At 43.6% G+C, this 23,026-nt stretch overlaps 1 protein-coding gene across 1 annotated transcript; it reads right to left on the bottom strand.

The window, feature by feature from the left end:
• Positions 1 to 17,236: 17,236 nt before the first annotated feature.
• On the bottom strand, positions 17,237 to 18,889 carry LOC123147322 (L10-interacting MYB domain-containing protein-like). Its single transcript, XM_044566550.1, has 3 exons — positions 18,635 to 18,889; positions 18,026 to 18,335; positions 17,237 to 17,952 (listed from the first exon to the last, which is right to left on the bottom strand). The coding sequence occupies exons 2-3, from the start codon at positions 18,332 to 18,334 to the stop codon at positions 17,383 to 17,385; spliced, it is 879 nt and encodes a 292-aa protein (XP_044422485.1). The 5' UTR covers position 18,335; positions 18,635 to 18,889; the 3' UTR covers positions 17,237 to 17,382.
• Between the last annotated feature and the right edge of the window lie 4,137 nt (positions 18,890 to 23,026).

Raw genomic sequence — 23,026 nt, 5'->3', positions numbered from 1 at the left:
TAGCTCTTGCACCAGATGATGATGCTGCTGCTTTTCTGGTACCACTAGCTGCAGCATTAGGTGTTGATGGAGGGGCAGTTCTTGTTTCCTACACATGTAAAGTATTTGCATTACTTTTATAATACAAAACTAAACATTGCAAAGAAAACATGTCAAGGATTTGCATTGTAATACCTTGTGATTGTTCTTCCTAGCAGCAAGGATGGCTTCAATTGATCACCACAGTTTGTGTATCTATGCCCTTGCTTCCCACAGTTGCTGCATGTGATGGTTCCAACTCTTGAAGTATCCTTGGGTTTTGGCACTTCAAATTGGCCCTTCCTTCTTTGAGTTTGGTTTCTACCCTTTTTCTTATGAAACACAGGGGGATCTATGTCTCTAGTGTCTGTTCTTGTCCATAGGTCAGGTCCAGGAACTGGATATATCATTGGCTTGTAAGCTTCTAGGTACATAGGCTTCTTAAAGAACTCATGGACAAAATCTTCGGGTTGTTGTTTTGACTTATAGATTGCACATACAGCATGGTTACATGGTACACCTCTCATGTCCCATTTTCTGCAACCACATGTCCACTCCTTCAAGTTCACAGCATATGATTTCTCACCACTATTCACTTGATATAGATCAGGCCCTGCCATCAACGCTCTGCAATTCCTAGCCCATTCCTTTGACTCCTCTAGCATCTCCATATATGTTGGGGTAATTGTCCATCTGGCTGATTCCCCTCCAGTTCTTTTTTCATTGAACTTCACCACTAATTTGGACCTAGCCCCTTCAACCATAGTTTTAATGGGTTTGCCCCTAATATCCAAGATCATCCTATTGAACACCTCACTTATATTGTTGACTACTAAGTCAGTTTTACAAGTGGTATCCATAGCATATCTAGCCCATGTTTCTACAGGTATTTTCTTAAGCCAGACCCAAGCATCCTCACTTTCCTTTCTTATTTCTTCCATTGCCTCATCAAACCCATACTTTGTGTATGAATAAGCTGCTGCATCCATATATTGCTTAAGTTCTTCTCCTCTAAATCCAGCACTTTGGAAATTTGCATATATATGCCTTAAACAATATCTTTGAGGACAATTGGGAAATACTTGGTCAATGGCATTTAGCAGACCCTGGTTACATGTATGATACACCTAATTTAGATTGGTACATCTATGTTGTGCAATACACTACATCTATGTTATGCAATACACTACTAAGGAAACTAAAGAAACAGATATCAACATTACATACCTTCTGCCTGTCTGAAATTATTGTGTACTTTCCAAATTGTCCTGATTCTCCACCAAGAACTATCTTCAGTTGTGTTAAAAACCAACACCAAGTTGGTGTATCCTCCTTCTCTACAACTCCAAAGGCCAGAGGGTATATATTAATGTTTCCATCTCTGCCAGTTGCAGCTAAGATTTGTTGCCCTGTGTTTAGTTTCACAAAACACCCATCTAGACCTAAAACAAGTACTTCATAAGAGATGCAACAATGTATATGTGAGTGTAAAATTTCTGTAGAGAAAGACATACCTATGAATGGTCTACATCCTTTAAGAAAACCCTCCCTTTGGGCTGCAAGACAAATGAAGAGTCTATGAAATCTGGGATTTTTGCTGGGATGCTCTCTAACAACTCTAGTTGTTACAATGCATCTGCTACCAGGGTTTGTGTCCAAAACAGCTTGAAGATAGTCTCTAATCCTAGTGTACTGGGCTTCCTGATCACCCTGAACAACACTGAGAGCTTGCTGCCTTGCCCTGTATGCCATCATCTTCCAACCTCCACACCATACTTCTCCTTTGTCTTGTCTATGAGTGTCTGAATTCCTGCTTTAGGATCTGTCCTGAAGCATTCTTCAACTGCTTTGGCCACAAACCTAGCAGGAACCTTGCAGTTCTCACCACTTGAAGCACATGTATGCTCTAATTGCAGCTTCCTAATACAGAATGTTTTTTCTTGCCCAACTACAGATGCACTCATGAGAAAGGGGCAACCTTTCTCCACACAATCAACAATGATCCTATCTTTGTTGTTTCTGTGGTAATGGAAGTTCCTTCTCTGTGTCGCATGCAAGTTAACCAATGCTCTTCTGAACTGATAAACATCAACAAAACACATGTGCCAGCAAATTTGTTCCTGTGGCATAAGCCTATTTTCATCATACCATATCCTGGCTTTCTTCTTTTTTGCCCTGGACTTTCTCCCAGATGAGGAACAATACAACACTACTTCTTCATCAGAATCATTTTGAAGTTCATCATCTATATCTTCATCAGATAACGGAATGTAGTCTGCCTCAAGTTTGGCCTTGGAACTGCAGTGTGATCTACTTGTTGGACCTCTTCTAACAGGTAATTTCTCCACTAGTGGTGCATCAACAAACCCCTCTACTTCATCCTCCTCCTCAGCCTCACAAAATAGATCTTCTGGCTCTGAATCACCTTCATATACCCTCTTCCTCTTGAGATCTTTTAATTTCTGGTGCAAATCTGCATCATCACTCTGCTCCTCTTCCTCCTCTTCAGAGCTATCCACATCAATGTCCTCTGTCACCATCAACTCATCCTCTTCCATTCTTTCTTCTCCTTGTACTACTGGACTGTCATCTGCAAACTCTTTAAGAAAATCATCTAACTCTTTCACACCAGCTATGTCCCTCCCCTTTTTAACATTGCAACTCTCCTGAGTGAAGAGATATTGTCCATAGGAGTCCTCTGTGTGAACACTAACAACTGGAGCACATATATCTGCTTCATGTCCACTGGTCTGACTTTGGTAGAGCACACCTGCATCATCTATATTGTACACCTTTGGAGAACCAATCTCAGATATTGGAATTTGCTTTTCACATCCATCTCCAATGTTGATCTGCAACTTTGCCATCTCTGACTCTCTTCCTTTCATTACTGTGATAGTAACACACCTCTTCTCCTCATACAATTCCAACATTTCTTCTACATCTTCCTCAGATCTGATTAGCTGCATGCCTGCCATTCCTACACCCTCTTGCTTCACATAGTACATTGAATCCTTTTGATCATACCCCTCTATCCCAATAATAGCTAACATGTTGATATATGTGATATCTGATTCACATAAGGTCCTTTCCAGATTGTCACAGCCTTGGAAATGAAACCTCATATCCCATGGTTCATCATCATCCAAACTGCAAGTTCAGTTAGCATTACATTCAGTTAACACCATTAACTGAACAACAGATTCAGATAACAGTCAAGATTACATTCAGAGAAACAACAAAGTGAAGAGAAAATTCAGTTAACAGTAAATTCAGTTAACAGTAAATTCAGATAACAGTCAATTCAGATAACAGTAAATTCAGTTAACAGTCAATTCAGTTAACCACAATTAAGCTCGTATTCAGTTAACAGTCAAAATCTGCTTTAAGTTAAAACTGAGCTAAGTTAAAACTAAATTAAAACTAAGTTAACATTAAAATTCAGTAAATTCAGTTATCCACAATTCAGTTACAATTGAGCTATGTAAACACAACTGAGCTAAGATAAAACTAAAATCAGTTATCCACAAATAAGCTCATATTCACTTAACAGCTCATATTCACTTAACAGTACATTCACTCAAAGTAAGATAAAACTTAATTCAGCTAAGATGAACCCTAATTCCTAAATTGAGATTCATACAGAGGAAAGAGTCTAGCTACACTAGCAAAATCACTCAAACTGTGCAACTACAGTAGCATAATCACTCAAGTTGTTCAACTACACAGGCATAATCGAAAAGATAATTTTGGAAACACTCACTCCACGCCGCCGAGGCCGGATGTGAAGTGGTGGCTCCGCCCTGGATTGGCCTTCCAGACCTGGGCCAGTTTGGCGGCCGCACGTGCCTCCACGTCGTCGGAGTTGAAGATGTTGCGCTCATCTCCGACGCGCTCATCTCCGCCGACGCCGGCGGATCGAGAGGCGCCAAACGTACTAGGGAGCGCCGTCGGAGAGCCAGGAAGGACGGGGCGGCCACCAGCATCGGCGATGGCGAGGTCTCGGTCGTCCCTACCGTCACCGGATGCGCCTCCTTCGTCAACACCGCCGCCGTCGTCAACGCCGCCGCCGCCACCACCGGTCGCCATGCGGGAAGTGACCTAGGACGACTAGATGGGATATGGGGGAAATGGATGGATGGGTCGGGCCGCTCGTTAGGTCACGGGCGCCGTCTAACGGCGCGCGTCACGGGCGCCGTCTCCCCCTGGCCACGTGGCGCCTGACAGTGGGCCCAACCGGTCAGTTTTCCACTCAGACGCGCCAAACCGTGTGATCAGCGTTTTTTGAAAACTGTCAGCGCAAACGTGGTGGTTTTTTGAAAAAATTACGAAACCTGGTGGCTTTCTGTTTTAGCGTCCCCAAATGTGGTGGTTTTTTGCAATTTACTCTTATGATTGTATTCCTTGATGCTACATTATGAATCAATAAAAAACACCCTTTATAAAAAAAAGAACAAGTGCATATGGTTTAGAGGTATATAAAGAGAAAGAGTGAGAAATGCTCAAAATATCTGTTACATTAGCAGCGTGATAGGTGTGATGCGGCCGATTGGTGTGTAGTTCATGAGGAGTACCAATTAATGTTTCTCACACTGGCCAGCTGCACATCGTTGTTTCGCATGCTGATCACATGCATATGCTGGGGTAAATATTTATTCTTAGTTTGAAAACGTGGCACAAACATATTTGGCACACCTGGAAACAAGTCTCCCGGGATGTGACTCCTTCCGAGGGCATCTCCAACAGCTGTAAAATAGGTGTTGGTAAATTTGCCGCCTATGACATAATGATGATGTGGCATGTAATAAATGTGAAGAGAGAGCAAAGTTGTATGTAAAATAACCAGCAACCTTTGCACAAACTCCAAGGTACAATAGAAAGCAATCACATTTATTTTCTCATCATCTATTGGATAGCTTACATACAGCTTATTGGAGTGGTTGTATGATAGCTTGTTGGTTGATGACATGGACATTTTACCAACAAAGCTAATATACAATCTATTGGAGATGCCCTAAAGTTGAAAACATGGAAGTTAGCGAGGAAACTACCAAGTGGTTGGTTTGGTCTTTGTTGATTGATTAATTGATTAGCATCCATCCCTCTTGGTTCATCTCAATAACACAGGGCGCTCTCAGTTTTGTTTTTCTGCAAAACATGTAGCGCGAGGATACATACTAAAATATTAGCCTGAGATATATTTCTGTTAGTCTGCTGCTTTGGCACACCATCGGAGCCCTTGGGTTGTTTGAAATGTTCTCCTTTTTGAGTTGTATGGTGGCTTGTCTGCGATCAACCGAATGAACTAAACATGCTTCGCTTATTGGAATCAAATTATGAATTCACGTACAATGAGTGCATTTTTCCATACATATGTGATATGAGCTGCAATGAATGAATCTGTTACTACTCTGAGCTATATAGTTCCATCACGGGTGCTTTAGACTAAGTTGCACCTTGTATAAAATCGTGAAACTAATTTCTTCTTGATTAATATCTTGGCACAGCTAAAAATTAGGTACCTTGTCATGAAGATTACAAGTAAGTAGATAAATGTAATGAGAAAAAGTAACTCAAAAGAACACACCTTTTTTTAGAACAGAACATACCTTGTCTTACTGAGCACAATAGGTAGAGAAAAGAGCAAGCAGACTATCCGTCCATTCTCGTATTTAGAGTGAAACCCGTGATCTCGTATTTAGTGGCTGGATATTCCTTTTATTTCAGCCTCCGTCGATTTAGCGAAAGCATGCCTGGAGAAAATAATGGGAGTCAATTTGGTTATGTCCATTCTCGATCTCGTGACTGGCCATGGGCATTATGTTGTTGCAGAGCCTATATACTGACCAAGTCCATCATTGCTTGCTTTGCAGCGGATACATGGTTGATCCCCTTCTGCCAGACACATTGGTCTAGCATAGACTCTCGGCAATGTTGCAGGTGGCTGCCAGCTTGGAGCTCATGTTCCCCCCGAACCTTCTCCAGCCCGTGAAATGTCTCTACCAGTCTGTCAACGATTATGAGAGGCTGCCGCAGCCGGGGACTGGATCAAGTCGCCTTCCTTCCTGAGCTCAGTTCAATTATGGACAGAAAAACGATTTTTTTCCGGAAAGGGGGATTACCCGGCCTCTGCATCAGAACGATGCATATGGCCACATTTATTAAAAAGAAAATGAGATTCAATAAGGTCTTAAAGTCTGGAAACAAAAAAGAACGGCTAGCTCACACAGAGCCTCGATGCCGATAACAAAATGCCCAAGAAGCCACAACCGGCTGGCAAAATAGAAGATAGGTAAAAGAATCGCCTATCCTATTACATGACCGTCATCCAAACCGGTTGAAGATATCCCACGCTACCATCTCCCACCGGACAGATCCAGTAACGAAACGCTCCATGTCCTCCGTCGGACTGGGTAAAGACCACATACGGATCAGCGCAGTAGCCAGGAATAAAACCTGCAAAAAAATGAATAGTTGTTGTTCTGTTAAAAGACAAATCATTTCTGCAGTTTCAAATTGCCCATAACAACGCACATACTCCTACACGAATGTGTCTAGCTGTTTCGGACTCTATCCCAGCAAGCCATGTCCCGAATAACGTGTCGACCGAATTCGGAGGAGTAATGTTAAAGGCAATTTGCATAGAGTGCCACAAAACTGTTGCCAACGGGCAGTCAAAAAATAGGTGCTTGATAGTCTCATCCCGATCATAGAAACTACACCTAGTAGAACCTGTTCAGTTGCGCTTAACTAAATTATTCTTTATTAAAATTACTTGTTTATGGACGAACCACATAAACACTTTAATCTTCAAAGGAACCTTGACTTTCCAAACATGTTTGGAACTAGGAATAACACTAGAGTTAATGATATCGATATACACGATTTGACTGTGAATTCCCCAGATCTAGTAAGCTTCCAACACAACTGATCGGACTGAGGAGCTAACTGAACCTCCATCAGTCTACGCACCAAGAGAAGCCATGCTTCCCATCGTTCGCCCACAAGCGCCCTAAATAATTTACTCATACTAGGCCAATTGCTTTCATTTTTTAGAAAAGGAGGATTACCCCCGGCCTCTGCATCTGAGCGATGCATGCAGCCATTTTATTAATTATTCACAAAGACCTTACAAAGTAGTACATCAGATAGTCTGAAGCCACCATCCTAGCAACATATGTCACTATTTCTATCCACTTGATGAAGGTGTGCCGATAGTCCGAGCCTAATACCAAACAGACATCACACAAATGCCTAACTTCTAATGCCGGAGGCCCCAATCAAGCCACATACTGGGTTTGGGGTATACACCGGTCTGACGCACTCTCATGTGTTGTCGCCGCCATCTTCCACCAATCCATCTTCAGAGCAAAAACTAACGCACCGACCTTGCTAGGCCTCTCTGCCATCGACGCCACCATGACGCCAGACAGCGTCCTCCTCCTGCGCGAGTCCATCTCCTTGCATCGGACACCGAATCCCCATTGCACCACGCCGCTGAGATCCGTCATCTTTGATGTGGTAAATGAAAAACCGCTCCACCACTTGTCTCCTCCATCCAGCCGCTGCTCCAAAAACAATGCCCCCATGAGGGAGAATGACGCCTAAAGTGTCGCCATCGTTCGATCCGGGAACCCCGGGTCTAGGTTTTCACCCGGAGCAGCGCAAGCGAGTCGACTGTAGCTACAGTGGCGATGTCTTCATCAAGATAACGACGTGAAAACGCCGCCATCGCCCGCCCTGACCGAAGTCATAGCATGGTTTTCACCGGCAGCATCGTCTCCCACTCGGCGCTGGGACTGGATGTGTGATGCCACAACCAGCTGGCCGACCACCTCCGGCGAAGGAAGTAGCCACCACCGCCACGCCGAGGGCCGGAGCCCCCGACGTACTCGTGTTGCGGGTCGAGCCCAGGAGCAGTTTGCCATTGACGGAGCATGGAAGACAAGCCAACAGCATACACGGCCCACCGAAGCCCATCTGAGCCCAGATCAGACGCCGCCGCCGCTGGACATCCTGCCGTACGCCGCCGCCTGCTTGCTGGGCCTGGCCGCCCCGCCCCGCACCACGCCGCCACGCAGCCGCCGCAGAGCCGCCGTCCAATCCCGCCACCAGCGCGACCGTACGCAGCCCCACCACCACGCCCTGCGCCAGAACGGGGGGTCCCCGCCAAGGTGCCGCGCCCGCGCCGCAGCAGATCAGGCGAGGAGGAAGGAGATCCTCGCCGCCGCCGACGCCGGCCGGGCTTCGCCCGGCGGCGCGCCCTGGCGGCGGCGAGGGGAAGGTGGGGAAGTGAGGGGGCTGGGCTGGCGGCGCGTTAGGTTTCGCCCTGTCTCTCGCGGGAGAGACGTGCCAATTGCTTTCATGGATGTTGACAAATCAATAATATATAAATTTTATATGATTGATCAATGCTTATACACTTGATATAATTCTTGGGAAGGAAGAAGTAGTATACCATCAATTACTCACAACAACGAAAAATGAATATCGTACTTGCTCCACTCAACGCACTTCGATTTATCTTGTGGACACTGTGTGCTTCTCAACAGGACACACTCTACACATTTCAAGTCGAACCTACCAAGCACTTCTCCATGGGATACAATCAAATCGCATGGAGAAGTCTTTTGGGATACAATCAAATCCCATGCCATTTGATTCTATTTCTCTCTACCAACGCAATGATATGCATGTCTTTTGCGTATTTGCAAAAAAAGAAAAAACAATCAAATCCATTTTCTCTGGGTTAGCACGCTTCTCAGTCGGATTGATATTCTTCGACTTGCAGAAGTACACTTTCCTGTTGAATTTCCCTGGTTTTTCAGTGGTCAATTGCAGAAGATGATCCTCACAATTGCCCACACTTTCTTTCAGTTTCTTTTAAAGTCTCAACTCATGAGTCATGAGTAAGAAGGCACATAAAAAGTTTCATAATGCTGTACATCTTATAATATCTTGACCAACGGAAGTAACACCTGCAGAGGTGCAAATTGTCTAGAGATATATAAGGGACAGAGCTACCAATACTCAAACCACGGCGGTTAAATTAACAACACTATTTACTGTGATATTGTGCTGCTGAATGGTGCGTAGCTCATGAGTAACGACATCTCAGTTGACTAGTTGTGCATGATATTCAGTTGTTCACATACCGGTTGTTAAATTGTGATCCAAATTGTAGTACCGTATTAGACTAGACGTAGTACATACGGTGTGGGCCTTTTGCGTTGGTACCGACGCGTATGAGTACAACTCGTTTACTTATCCTACAAGGACTCCTATGTGTTGCCCCTCATATATACCCCATGTAGTCGCACCTCAGACGGCCTGTCGTCTCGTGCTTGTAATACTCCTCCTCATAGTGATTGCGCCTTCGTGCGTCCGTGGTTTTCTCCCGCAAGGGTTTCCACGTAAAAATCCGTGTGCTCTCGTATCTCTTTTATCTCGTTATTATCTAACAAGTAGTATACAGAGCTGAGGTTGCAGATACGAGATTTGAGATCCAGAGATTAGGGTTTCGTCCGCGTGCGCTGCCGCACACCGACCAGGCGATCCGTCCGGATCAATTTCTGCTACACCGCCCTAGCAGGAAGCCGAGTTCGACAAGATTTCAGCTGAGCCGATCGAAATCCGCTGCCGTCGGGCACACGCAGCGTCGCTGGTGCGTGAGCTGCCGCTGCTACTACATCAATCGAGCCGTCCCTGGCCGTTCCGCCGAGTTGCAGGTGTTGGTCGCTTCAAGTCCCAAGGTTGCAGCTGTTGCTTCGCATCACGTCAAGCATTGATCTGCTCGTGCTACTTCAACTAGTACTAGTAATTGATTCGCATGGTGACCGAAAAAGCTACATCTCACGTGAAGCTTACCCAGTCGGCTAGTACTAGTCTGTACTAGTTTGGTTTATTGCTCTGTCATCGCTAATTGCTACATCTGTTCCAAAGCTACCAGGTGCTACTGTTTCTAGTTCTTTGCTCTGTGTAATTTAAATTATGTCAAGAATTATTCTACTCCGACTTGTACTATTTTGTGCACAGATTTGTTTGACTCATGGCATCCATGAAGTACGATTTTCGGCTGCTGGATCATGACATAAGGTTTACCCTATGGCAAGTCAAGATGCGGGCGTTGTTGGCACAGGCCGACTATGATGTAGCACTGGATAGTTTTGAGAAGAACCGAATTGAGGACTGGACTGCTGAGGAGAAAAGAATTGATTGTAAGGCTTTGTCACAAATTCAACTCCATTTGCATAATAATATTTTGCAGGAAGTTTTGAGCGAGAAAACTGCCGCCGCTCTATGGTTAAAGCTGGAAGGGATTTGCATGACTAAAGATCTCACCAGCAAGATGCATCTGAAGCAAAAATTATTCCTGCACAGGTTACCCGAGGGAGGTAATGTTTTGAATCATATTTCAGAATTTAAGGAGATTATATCCGATCTAGCTGCAATGGAGGTTAAGTATGAAGAGGAAGATACTGCTTTAATGTTATTTTGTTCACTGCCAAGTTCTTATACCAATTTTAGATACACCATATTATATAGTCGTGATACTCTCACGCTTAATGAAGTTTATGAAGTTTTGAACTCTAAGGAGAAGATGGAATTAATGGTGCCTCATGATGGTTCAAGTTCATCCCAAGCAGGGGGATTATCTGTTCGTGGCAGGACAAAGGAGAAGAACTCCAATAATGGAAACAGAGGCAAAAGTAAGAACGGCTACAGGGGCCGGTCACAATCCAGAGACAAGAAGTATTGCAGGTATTGGAAGAGAGACGGGCATGACATCTCTGAGTGTTTCAAGTTGCAGAACAAGGAAAAGAGGAAAGGTAACAAACAAGGTGAAAATTCTGCTAACGTTGCTCGTGATGATAGTTCCGATGATGCTCTTGTCGTTATTGCTGGATGTGCTGAGACCAATGATGAGTGGGTACTTGACACCGCATGCACTTTTCATATGTGTCCACATAGAGATTGGTTCAATACTTTTGATTCCACTACTTCTGCTGGTTCCGTTTTGGATTTTGATAATTCACCATGCAAGATTGAAGGCATAGGTTCTATTCGAATCAAGATGTTTGATGGCATAATCAGAACTTTGACAGATGTTCGGTATATTCCGAAGATGAAGAGAAATCTTATCTCTGTTAGTGCCCTTGATGCAAAGGGGTACAAGTATTCAGGTGGAGATAGTGTTTTGAAAGTCACCAAAGGCTCCCTTATTGTGATGAAAGGTGATTTAAGTTCGACCATTGGTCTTTATTACCTTCGAGGTTCTACCGTTTCAGGTAACGCTACTCCAGTTATTTCAAAGAATTCTGATTGTGATGCTGCTAATCTTTGGCATATGCGTCTTGGACATATGAGTGAACTTGGTTTAGCAGAGTTAAATAAGAGAGGTCTTCTTGATGGATACGAACCTAGTAAATTGGAATTTTGTGAGCATTGTATCTTCGACAAACACAAGAGTGTGAAGTTCAATACTTCGACCCATACAACTGAAGGTATTCTTGATTATGTGCATTCTGATTTATGGGGACCATCTCGCAGAAAGTCACTAGGTGGCGCTAGTTACATGCTGACTATTATTGATGATTATTCGAGAAAAGTTTGGCCTTATTTCTTGACGCATAAATATGAAGCATTCTCAGCTTTTAAGGAGTGGAAGATTATGATTGAAAGGCAGACTGAAAAGAAGGTAAAAATACTTCGCAATGGTACGAAATTCCGTTCTAAGCAATTTAAGAATTATTGCAAGTCTGAAGGCATTGTCAAACATTACACCATTCCTTATACTCCTCAACAAAACGGTGTTGCTGAGCGTATGAACAGGACCATTATTTCCAGAGCCCGTTGCATGTTGTCCAATGCAGGTTTGCGTAGGCGTTTTTGGGCTGAGGCCGCTTCCACTGTTTGTTATCTCATTAACCGTTCACCATCTATTGCTCTTAATCAGAAAACTCCAATTGAGGTATGGTCTGGTTCACCTGCTGATTATTCACAGTTGAGAGTTTTTGGTTGCACTGCTTATGCTCATGTTGATAATGGAAAATTGGAGCCTAGGGCTGTTAAGTGCATCTTTCTTGGTTATAAGTCTGGTGTTAAAGGTTTTAAATTATGGAATCCTGAAACCCAGAAGGTTGTTATTAGCAGAAATGTTATCTTTAATGAATCTGCTATGTTACATGATGTTTCATCTACTAATGTTCCCGTTGAGAGTGAACAGCAGCCTACTATTCAGCAGCCTACTGTTCAGGTGGAGCATGTTATTGATTCATGTGATACATCTGGTAATGAAATTGTTGATGCACATGATGAACCCGTCGTTAATGATGATAATGTCACTCCCACCCCAAATCAGCCTATTGTTCCACCCAGTTGGAATATCGCACGTGACAGAGTCAGGCGGGGTATTAATAAACCTGACAGGTTAATTGAAGAGTGCAATATTGTTTCTTTTGCTTTATCTGTTGCAGAAGAAATTGAAGGTAATGCCGAGCCTTCTTCATATTCCGAGGCTATTATTTCTGGTGATAGTAATAAGTGGATGACTGCTATGCATGATAAGATGGAATCACTTGAAAAGAATGTCACTTGGGATTTAGTAAAATTACCTAGAGAGAAGAAACCTATTCGTTGCAAGTGGGTTTTCAAGAGGAAAGAAGGTGTTTCTCCTAATGATGAGACAAGATATAAAGCAAGGTTAGTTGCTAAAAGTTATAGCCAGATTCCAGGTATTGACTATAACGAAGTCTTTTCTCCTGTTGTGAAGCATAGCTCTATTCGCACTTTACTTAGTATTGTTGCCATGCATGATCTTGAGCTTGAGCAATTGGATGTTAAAACTGCATTCTTACAGGGAGAATTAAAAGAGGATATTTATATGGAACAACCTGAAGGTTTTGTTATACTTGGAAAAGAAAAGCTTGTCTGTAAGTTAAAGAAATCTCTTTATGGATTGAAGCAATCTCCAAGACAGTGGTACAAGAGATTTGACACCTTTATGCTCTCTCAAGGTTTCAAAAGGTCTAATTATGATAGTTGTGTTTATTTGAAAATTGTCAAAGGTTCAACTATTTATTTGCTCCTTTATGTTGATGATATGCTTATTGCTGCAAAGAGTATGTCAGATATTAATGAACTAAAGAAGCAATTGAGTAATGAATTTGAGATGAAGGATTTGGGTGCAGCAAAGAAAATACTTGGCATGGAAAGATCCAGAGATAGACCGTCTAGAAAAGTATATCTAAGTCAGAGAGGATATATTGATAAAGTTCTTCGTCGTTTTAATATGCATAATGCCAAGCCAGTAAGTACTCCCTTAGCTGCACACTTCAAATTATCATCAGCTTTATGTCCTAAGTCAGATGGAGATATTGAGTACATGTCTAGATTTCCCTATTCGAGTGCAGTTGGTTCACTTATGTATGCCATGGTTTGTTCTCATCCTGACTTATCATATGCATTGAGTGTTGTCAGTAGATACATGGCTAATCCTGGAAAAGAGAATCGGAAAGTAGTTCAGTGGATTTTCAGATACCTGCGAGGTACTTCTAATGCTTATTTACAGTTTGAGAAAACTAGAGATGGACTTGTTGGTTTTGTTGATTCTGATTTTGCTGGTGATTTGGATAAGAGAAGATCACTCACAGGTTATGTTTTCACCATTGGTGCTTGTGCTATGAGTTGGAGAGCAACTTTGCAGTCTATTGTGGCTTGTTCCACTACTGATGCCGAGTATATGGCTATTTCTGAGGCATGCAAAGAAGCTATCTGGTTGAGAGGTTTGTATTCTGAGCTTTGTGGAGATTCATCTTGCCCTACCGTATTTTCTGATAGTCAAAGTGTCATATATCTTACAAAGAATCCAATGTATCATGAGAGGACAAAGCACATTGATGTCAGATTTCATTATATTCGAGATGTTGTTGCTGAAGGCGATTTGAAGGTATGTAAGATAAGTACTCATGATAATCCTGCTGATATGATGACAAAGCCAGTTCCGACCAATAAGTTTGAGCTTTGCTCAGGCTTAGTTGGTATTTCTCACTAGTCCTATAGACTTTGACGCACAAGGTGTTTAAGCTGATTTGGATGGAGTTATTCACTTTCTTCGACTACTGGAGGGAATTTGGCTCAAGGTGGAGATTGTTAAATTGTGATTCAAATCCTAGTACCGTATTGGACTAGACGTAGTACATACGGTGTGGGCCTTTTGCGTTGTTACCGACGCATACAAGTACAACTCGTTTACTTATCCTACAAAGACTCCTATGTGTTGCCCCTCATATATACCTCATGTAGTCGCACCTCAGACGGTCTGTCGTCTCGTGCTTCTAATACTCCTCCTTATAGTGATTGCGCCTTCGTGCGTCCGTGATTTTCTCTCACAAGGGTTTCCACGTAAAAATCCATGTGCTCTCGTGTCTCTTTTATCTCGTTATTATCTAACACCGGTCACATGTACTCTACTCCTACGTTAGTGTAAATAGTCATATTCAGTTCGCTCTAATATCCCGAGTCAAAGTTGCATTTTCCACCCGAACTCTACAATTTAGAACAACTGTTTGTAACGCACGCTTCAGTCGTCTGCTGGGCCATCGGATAACATTTGGTCACGATTCTTCTGGATGCGTGTCCTGCAATGTTCACATGGCAATGTGTGCCTTAGAGCATCTCTAGCCGCGCTATATAAGCGTCGCGCCGTAAATTAGTGGTTTTTAGCGCGCGCGCAATCGGGAAACTATCTTCAGCGGAGGTGCAATAACCGCGCGCGCAGCATAAAGTGTTCAGCGCGTGGTCCGAATCGCCATCCCGCGCCGTTTATTTGGTGTGCCCGCTTCCGTACGCCGCACACTCGAGCGCTCGCGCCGCACTCTCTCCACTGCGCCACCTTCACCCGCCCGTGCCACCGCCGGCGAATTGACCCGATGGACGCCCGCGCCGGCACGCCCCTCACCCCTTCCTACACCCGCGACCCCTCCGCCGTCGTCGCAGCAAACCCTAGCGCGGGGAGCTTTGGCTTCGCCTCCGCCGGTGCTCCTCCAAGCACCGGTATCGCGCGCAGCCTTTTCATGCCGCCACGGTTGACCTCGGCGGCGGGTGGCGTCGCGCCGGCGCCCGCCTTGAAGCAGCGTGCCCCCCTCTCGGAGCTCCCAAATGCGGCGCGGCCAAAAAGGACAAGGTATCCTCGAAGAAAACGGCGTCGGAGCTACTCTCGCGCGCTAAAATTTACAGCGGCCGCTGGAGCCATCGCTCCTCGCCGCGCCAAAACAGACGGTCGGCGCGCTGCAAACGTTTTTTTAACGAGTCACGCGTTGGGCGGCTGTCGAAGATGATCTCTTACTCGGTTGCATGGTTCGTGCTCAGCATTCACATGCTGGTGTGGTTGTGTTGACTTTACAAGACCTCACGTAATACCGTAAGCTGATTGGCTAGTAGCTACTCGCTCAGTAGCTCTTATTTTTTTTAGTTGGACTCGGTCGCTGTTATCACAGCAAAATGGTGTCACTGCAACTCCCATTAACTTAACAAAATAAGGCATACAATAGGAATAGGTATTTAGCAGCCAAATCATCTCTATTTTTTAATATGTTTTTTAGATCCATCGGCTGATTTTGGCTCGCGTCAACCGCCTCTCTCGCGCCACACGTTTCCGTGTGGGTCCCTCCCATCGCTCTCTCATCCCAATCTTATCTCTAGCAGAATGATCCATTCCACACATTTTCTCCCTGACACTCGCCGTTGTCCGCTTTTCGGCATCGAGTAGGGTTGCACGGTGCCTGCTTCTCCAAACGCCGGTGGACACTGCTACGAGAAGCGCTGTGAGGGCGACCTACGACAATGCTTAGGCTGTGTTTGGTTGAGCTGCAGATTTTGTAAAAGCTGCTGTGAGTTGTGAGCTGTGAAAAAGCTGCTGTGAACTTTCAGCTGTGGAAAAGCTGGAAGTCGTTTGGCTGAAACAGCTATGAAACTGCAGATTTGACTGTGAATTGTCTGTAATGACCCTGGACAATAATGCCATGTAAGCAATGATGATATGCTTTTGCATACGAGGTGAGAAACTTGGGACCCCTTTCAATATGCGCCATTTCTGCTTGAGCACCCCAAAAGCACGCTCAACGACATTGCGGAGGGACGAATGTGAAAAGTTGAATAACTCATACTTCCCTTGAGGTGGACGGTGACGACGAAGACGGAATTCTGGTAGATGGTACGTACTCCCCTTAAAAGGAGCAAGATATCCTATTCGGTTTGCATAGCCAGAGTCCACAAGATAGTATTTCCCTGAAAATGAACACCAAATCACCAAGTGAGCATCTCACATAAGAATATAATGAATGATGACATGTGTTGTTATGTTATACCTTTGGGAGGTACAGGAAATGAAGAGAAGTGTGCTAATGCATGATTCAGGATCCTTGAGTCATGTGCAGAGCCCGGCCAACCCGCAACCACAAAGGTAAACCTCATGTCAAAGTCACATATTGCAAGCACATTCTGAGATGTAAAACCATGTCGACATCTATGGTTAACCACGTCATCTGTAGGCACTGTCACTGGCACATGAGATCCATCTATGGCACCAATAGCGCCTTTGAAATGAGGCCAGAAACGTTCTTCTCTAATCTTTTCATGCTCATAGCTAAATGTAGGATCTCTCGGTTTGATGATATCTTTCGCTAACTCGCGCAAACATAACAAGACTTCCTTAAACTTTGTGTGAATTGTCCAAAGCGAGCGTACGAAACGGTTTTCTGCTTGAGCAAATGCTTGAGGGCCACCAACAATCCATAAGAACATGGCCAATGATTCAATTGATGAAACATTACTAGTCGACGTCAAACCATATCTAGAAACAAGCAAATCATGAAGTGCCATGAAAACTTCAGGATTCATCTGAAACATTTTATAGAAGTATCTGGGACGACCATAACACTCCATGACCCATTCTAGTCCAGTTTGCTTAGCATCTCTATATGTTTTGTTCAAGTACCGCTGAACATATAGGTTACCTAGGTTTCCCATGATCGCAGCCTCCTTTGCAAGTTCAGTAAGAAGTTTCAGTCCCTCTTGTCCCTTTCTGGCCACTTCTTCCATCGTTGCATCCATCTACACAAGAATATAATAATGTTAACACATTCGTCATCAACAATATAGAAAATATTTGTCACAACATAGATACAGCTCAAAAACACAAGCAAATATATAGTTCACAACACAAGCAAATATGATTGTATAAGCAAATAAGGTTCACAACACAAGCGAATACGGTTCACAACATAAGAAAATAAGTTTCTACAATGAAAGCAAATGTAGTTCTACAACATGAGTACATATGGTTCACAACACGTGCTTCAACATCTACTTCTCATGCTCCCTCTCCAGATAATCAAGCCTCCCTTCTTTTATTTCAAGAAGACTGAAGATTTCCCTAAAGTCAGGCTTCACTATAAGATTGAGGGTTGTGTGCATGAGAGCAGTTTTTTCTTTCACACCACAATCTTTCACCAACTTCATAACCTTCGAAATGGTAGGGACAAGGTTGGTTGGAGGAGGAGCCGATGATGCTTCAACACTAGAGGTTATCTTCTCCACTCCACTTTCTATCTTCTCACATGTCTGCTTGTACAATCGTAAGAAGGGACTCTTCTCTTCCTTCTCCTCATTTTTTATTGAAGGTTGCTTGCGCTTCTTGCTTGCTTTTAGTTTCTTCAAGGATGCCAACTTCATTTCATCACTATCATCGGGTTTCTTCAAAGGAACCGCATTATCATCACTTGATTCATCAGAAGATATATCTCCAGCACAAGAAGCACTAGCCCCTGTGACATGTACTTTGTGAAATGTGACATGTAAATCTTCAAGGTGCTTCAGACCCTCTTGTTTGAACTTCAAATGATTGCATTTCTTTCCCGTCCTCTCTTGGCATCTCTGAAAATGAAAGTAGAAATCAGGTAATGCAATCATTGAAAAGCATGCCAAATAAAAAAGTTGCTTCACTTACCATAACATGTTCATCCCACCATTCTTGAGGGCAAACAATGGTTCTCTTTGCATCATCCCATCCAAGCCCGGTTGCTTCATTTTTCAACTCCATGAAAAACACATAGTCATTTTTTATTGCATCCCATTTATTCTTGAATTTATCCTTGGGATACTTCTTTCCCATTCTTGCTTCCCATTTCTCGATAACATTGTCCCAGCCCTTCTTAGTAAAATAACCTAAGGGCCTATTCCCATTTTCAACCTCTTCTCTGAATATTTCTATGACTTTCTTCAGACGTGCATCATCCCACACCGCTTTTTCAGTCATTCTTCAGTCAAGCAAAACAATTTTAATACCCTGCCCCATGTATAACAGTTGTACAATATGTAAACATCTTCCAATTTATCCACAACAGAACATAGCAAGCAATCAACGTCAACTAAATTCACATCAGAAAGGTACTACATAGGTTCCATTCACAACAGAAGCACAAGCAACCTGTACTAGCAAGCAATCTCTACTATCAGTCAATCTGTACACAATTTATCCCAAATACACCACCTACTAGCAAGCAATCTTTACTCAGGGATGGAAGAGGAGGAAGGAGGGAGTAAGGACGGAGGCTACCTCGCCGTGGAGGGCTGCACAGCTCCGGTCGACGGCGCCGGCCGGCCGGCGAGGAAGGGCCGCTGGGCGGGCGGCGTACTGCTCAGAGGCGGATGGATACGCAGGGGGCGTAGCTCGGGCGGCGGTGGAGAGCCTGCTGCACTGGAGGCGGCGCTGGCGGCGGCGGTGGAGGGCCGGTAGCGCTGGCGGTGACGGCGGCTAGAAACCCTAGCCCGTCGCTCGGGACGAGGGGATTTTTCCCTCGAGGAGTTTTTGCTGTCGATGGTACGAGGAGATTTTTCTTATCGGCAGCGAATCGTTTTCACTAGGGAGTGGCAAAGGTGGGTAAATAACCCTCAACTCTCAGGTAAGTTAGCAAAACAGTCTGCTGAGAAGCTGGACAAGTTGGGGTATGTGGGCTGCGGGATTTGCACTGGAAGAAGTTACAACTTCTTACGAATCTGCCTTCCCGAGAACACCCCTTGATACAGATTATAGCTTTTGAGCTTAGAAGTTGGAAGTTGAAGTCCAACCAAACACAGCCTTAGGCTGGGATGCTGCACCAGCTGTTGTTGTGAGGTCATCGTAGTTGCTAAGAGCAGCGTTGCAACGGGAAGCTCTGCCGCTGCGAACCGGTGTTGTTGGAACACACCACTGTGCTTATAGCCGATGTTGAAAGGACACCGACGTACTACTAGCTGGTGCTGCGAGGGAGCCACCATGCTACGAGGGCCCACTGTTGTGTTGTGAGGCATTTTGCCAGCAAGTGTCGTGGGAACATCAACATGATGTGGGTGTGCCGCCATGTGAGGCTTATTACAAGGAGCCGGTGCTAGGCACAGCTTTAAAACATTGTAGCCTGTGGCTTCATGCATGTTTCCGTACATGTGTATAAAGCCCAACGGCATGTGGCTTGATGCATGCTGACGTACATGTGTGTGGAAGTGTTTTTGTGTGGGCCAATGCACCCCGTATGAGACGTTTGCGTTTGCACACCCAGGCAACACAAAAAAAACGATGGTTGGCTTAGTCCAATCGCTGTCTCGAAAGGTGACTGAAAACTGGTAACAATCATCTGACTGACGCCTAGTGCGGGCCAAAGAAGAAACTAGACATGACTTTGTTACTTTCCATATCCACACTCTTATATTATGAAATTTTGTATGTCATTCTTTCAAAATCACATATTCTGTGAAAGTCGAGCTTCCATATATCAATCACAATCTTTTATCCAGAGATGGCAAAAGGTGAGACCTACAAGTAGCTAGGTTCTAGCTACCAAATGCATTTTTCTCAGTAAATGAAGCCGGTCGAATTTCTCAGTTTGGTTAGCGATGTATATGATCTTGGAAACCACTTTTTTTAAGAGTTTGGGAGCTTTCATGGGCGTAAATTAGCCATAATGAAAATCTAGGAAGACTAGTAAATGCGCACGTGCAACACACGTTAATATTTAGGCAATATATTAATTGCATGTGATTATTGGGTATACTATTATTTGTGTGTTAATCTTGTGATCCGTGCAATATTTGGTATGATATTAAATGCATGTTAAACACGTTTAACGCTTGCCATTGAAGCAGTTTAAGTCGTTGGATTGACTTAGTTCGATGGCCGAGATCAGTTAGATCTGCTCCTTTGGGTCTTTTTTTATATTGGTATAGATGAAAACACCCACAAACATGGATAAAAAAGTAGAAGAACCAAGTTTTTTTTGTTATGTACACATCTTATCGGTTCTTATTTTTCCTGTAATAACCATCTCAATCTGCTGATGTCATGTTTGAAAATGATGGGTCCTACAACAGTGATGTTCTGTGCGCCCCTTTCTTATTTGGGAAAAATCGGTCCCTGCCACTGTCAAAAAAAAAATGAAACTCCATGGGCACTAGCACCCACGGTTTATTGATATAGAAGAAGCATCCCTCATGAGAATTCCAGAAATTCGTCCCCGACGTGGATCGAACTCTGGTCGTTGGGTTTACAATCATGCGCCCCCAACCATTGGGCTATGCCCACGTCCTCAATCCCTGCCACTGTCGAAGTTGCGTATTCAAATCCTGCCCTCAAACTTGTGTATTCCAGTCTGTGGAACTAATGGTGGTGTAGAAACTAGGTCCATGCCACAACGTGAGTTGCCATCATATTACCATCTATGTTCCGTTTGCGTACATTTGGGACCCACCACATCGTCACATCAATCGCACCACTCTATGGGACCCACCATTTGTCATGTCAACTGCAGCATGCCAGGGAGACGCTTTTAACACATTTGACCATAGCTTTTTCAGTGGGGCCCAGCAATGACGTGACGGCATCCAGGGCATAGGTGAGTAATTATTTTGAACTTTAATGTGAAAAAATATTTTCCTGTTCAATTTGCCGGCTTTGTTGGTGGGACCACGACCACCGCCTGAATTGTCCAAATTCTCTTTTCGTTCCTTCTAAAATCTCAACTCATCAGCAAGAAAACAGAGGTCAGAAGTTCACTAATAGTGTACAATCATAACCCGATCACAATCAGAAGGAACCCAACTGAAAAAGTGCATATGGTTAGGACATAGATAAAGAGGTAGAGTGGGCAATGTTCAGAATGCTGGTTACAGGAGCACGGTAAGCGTGATACCGCTGAAATATGTGCAACTCATGAGGAGTAATAGTGTTTCTCATATTGGCTAGCTAAGCTAAGCATAATCTTTAGTTGTTCACATGCCGATCACAAGTATACAGTCGTGCAAATAACCATTTTAGTTCAAACTAATATGTCAACTCATTTTTTGTGGGAGCCAAAGTTGCATCTTTTTTTCTCCCCAAACTCCTGATAGAGGACACTAGACATGGCTCTGTTGCTCTTGCCTTATTCGGTTACTCAAAGCCTTTTTCTACCCCCAAATTTTGAAATCTTATCTTTTAAATACTTAGCTTATTTTAATGATAATTTTGCCCCGAGATGGTGAAAGGGGAAACCTACATGGAGGTTGCATATCTCAAATTAACTGTGGTTTGCTCTATAAACGCAAGCCTGAAGAACATATTTGTTCTGGGGTGATAGTTTGGTTAGCGAGGTACATATGAGCACACAATCCGGTTTCCTGTAGAAAACTTATTATGTGGTGATAATTTCTGATGCGGAACACAACTTATCAAACAAATAGTAGAAAAGGAAACCAGTAGATGTCAACAAAGTGAAAGGAAACTGAAACCAAGTCATCCATAGATCCTCACCCTAGGTAGATGGGATCACCACAAGCACAGAATTTAAACAGTGTAATTTGGAAAACTAATTCCTGGTTAGCTAACTGAACTATTAATTTCATCCTGTGTGATATGTGTGAGCTATTACTCGATCTGCATTCAGATCACTAAAATTATGGCTTGGTTCTGCACACTTTGATCAGCGGGCAGTTTTCCTTGGACACAATCTGAAGAATATCAGGTCAATGTCTACTCAAATCTGTTTTCGGCGTCTTCTAGTATCTCACCTCACCAGTAAGATGCACCAATAGTCTATTTCAGCATCTCATAAGTCATAACACGATGACCAACTTAGGAACACAAAACCAAATGGTGGAAATGGTCCAGAATTATAGTGAGAGAGATAGTGCAATATTCGAGACTTCGATCAACTTAGCAGCTCAGATATTTCAAATAACCCAACATCAAACTTTTTAATTACCTGAAACCAAGAACCAAGAATTATGTTCATGGCTCCACTTTAATTTATTTTGGTTTGCTGGACACACTGAGCACTTCTCAATCAGACACACTGAATTGTTTGATTCGACCGAACCGAACACTTGTTGATGGAATAGAATCTGGTCTACGGATGCTGGATTTGCAGCAGCATATTTTCCTGTCCAAGGAATCTGGTCTACATAGTTTGTTTCTCAGTACATATACACAGACGCAAGGACTGGAGGCATATTGTCCATATTATCTTTCAGTTTCTTCTAAAATCTCAACTCGTCGCCAAGGAAACACATCAAAACTACAGTACTATGTGTACACTGACAACTCAATAATCAATGGAAGGAACACCCGCAGAAAAGATGTATATGGCTTGTACATATATAAAGAGACCGAGTGGCAATGTTTAAAACATTAGTAAAATTCAATAGCAGCGTGATAAGCGTGATGCTGTGTGCTAAATGGTGTGTAGCTCATGGTCTTGGGCAGTAACAATTCATGGTCCCCAGACTGACCAGCTGTGCATAGTTTTCAATCGTTCACATGCTGATCACATGCTAAGGTAAATAGTCATTTTCACTTCGCTCAAAATTCTTAGCTCATTGCATTGGGGACATTTAAAATACTACCATGACTGCATAACATTGGACTGTTATACTTTTGCTTGACGTACTGGTTCTTCTCACTAGTAGAAAACATGGCTTTGGTTAGGGCCTGCCAGCCCAT

Source organism: Triticum aestivum, chromosome 7A (assembly GCF_018294505.1).
Source record: "Triticum aestivum cultivar Chinese Spring chromosome 7A, IWGSC CS RefSeq v2.1, whole genome shotgun sequence".
In the NCBI taxonomy this organism is placed as follows: domain Eukaryota; kingdom Viridiplantae; phylum Streptophyta; class Magnoliopsida; order Poales; family Poaceae; genus Triticum; species Triticum aestivum.
Note: the sequence above shows the minus strand (reverse complement) of the source record. Positions and strands in the feature narration are given on the sequence as shown.